This window comes from Talpa occidentalis, unplaced genomic scaffold (genome assembly GCF_014898055.3).
Source record: "Talpa occidentalis isolate TD23 unplaced genomic scaffold, MPIMG_talOcc4v2.1 talOcc4.3160, whole genome shotgun sequence".
Lineage (NCBI taxonomy): Eukaryota > Metazoa > Chordata > Mammalia > Eulipotyphla > Talpidae > Talpa > Talpa occidentalis.
Genome location: NW_023603364.1, coordinates 5462 through 7113, shown reverse-complemented (window position 1 = coordinate 7113; position 1652 = coordinate 5462). Strand labels below are relative to the sequence as shown.

Sequence of the window (1652 nt, the reverse complement as noted above, 5' to 3'; positions counted from 1 at the left end):
GAGGAGCAAAAACTTTATGCAGATGATGAAGATGACATCTACAAGGCCAATAACATTGCCTATGAAGATGTGGTTGGGGGAGAAGATTGGAACCCGGTGGAGGAGAAAATAGAGAGCCAAACTCAGGAAGAGGTGAGAGACAGTAAGGAGAATACGGAAAAGACTGAGCAAATCAATGATGAGATGAAGCGCTCCGGGCCCCTGGGTCTCCAGGATGAAGATCTCCCCAGGGAGAGTAAAGACCAGCTCTCGGATGACATCTCCAAAGTGATGGCCTATCTGAAAAGGTTAGTGAATGTCGCAGGGAATGGGAGGTCACAAAACGGGGACAGAGCAGCCCGGCTTTTTGAGAAGCCACTTGATTCTCAGTCTATTTATCAGCTGATTGAAATCTCAAGGAATTTACAGATACCCCCTGAAGACTTAATTGACATGCTCAAAAATGGAGAGAAGCCAAATGGGTCAGTGGAACCAGAGCAGGAGCTTGAACTTCCTGTTGACCTAGATGACATCCCAGAGATTGACTTAGACCGCGCTGACCTGTTCCAGAACAAGATGGTCTCCAAGAGTGGCTACCCCAAAGCCCCTGGCCGGGCTACGACAGATGCCCTACCAGATGGACTCAGTGTCGAGGACATTTTAAGTCTTTTAGGGATGGAGGGCACAGCGAATCAAAAGCCTTCATATTTCCCCAATCAGTATAATCGGGAGAAGGTTCTGCCAAGACTCCCCTATGGTCTCGGAAGATCTAGAGCAAACCAGCTTCCCAAAACTGCCTGGATGCCAGATGTGGACAACAGACAACTGGCGTATGAAAACCTGAATGATAAAGATCAAGATTTAGGCGAGTACCTGGCCAGGATGCTAGTTAAATACCCTGAGATCATGGCTTCAAACCAGGTGAAGCGAGTTCCTAGTCAAGGCTCATCTGAAGATGACCTGCAGGAAGAGGACCAGCTCGAGCAGGCTGTTAAAGAGCATGTGAATCAAGGCATCTCTCACGAGACTGACCAGCTAGCCTCGGTGAGCAAAAGGTTCCCTGTGGGGACCCCAAAGAATGACGATTCTCCAAACAGACGTTACCTGGATGAAGACCTGTTACTAAAAGTGCTGGAATACCTCAACCAAGAAAAGGCAGAAAAGGGAAGGAGCATATTGCTAAGCGAGCAATGGAAAATATGTAAGCAGCTTTCATTGATTGCCCTACTTTCTCCCACCCCAAGCAAAACCCCAATGTTTCTCTTTAGTGTGTTGACCTCTATCCTGTTAACACCATAATATCTTTAAACGATGTACAGGCAGATGATTCCATTTCACTGGGGTGGCTGCTTCACTTACTCTGAGCTATTCTCTTGTGTATGGGTATGTGTAAATGTTATGACTTGTGGATAAACAAATTAATCATATCCCTTATTCAAGAAAAGATATCTATGATAGTGTTTAATAGTGTATCAATGGTTGTGGCATTGTTGATGCTCACATATGATAAAGAGTGTCTTAAAATTCTCTTGAAAGTTTTTAATATTTATTGAATTATTTTGTTACTGTCTGTAGTGTTTTGTGGAGTACTGGAACAAAACATAATAAAGCATTATAAATATATAGTTTTTTTATAAGGTCTTTTCCATTGTGTGTTTTATTGTTGATTAATA

The 1652-nt window shown here is 43.5% G+C and overlaps 1 protein-coding gene across 1 annotated transcript; it reads left to right on the top strand.

The window, feature by feature from the left end:
• Window positions 1-6: 6 nt before the first annotated feature.
• On the top strand, window positions 7-1393 carry LOC119256570 (secretogranin-2-like; the record flags this gene model as incomplete). Its single annotated transcript, XM_037524374.2, is given in 2 exon segments — window positions 7-1144; window positions 1147-1393. Coding segments are annotated over 2 exon segments (1176 nt in total), but the record flags the coding sequence as incomplete, so codon positions are not given.
• Window positions 1394-1652: the final 259 nt, after the last annotated feature.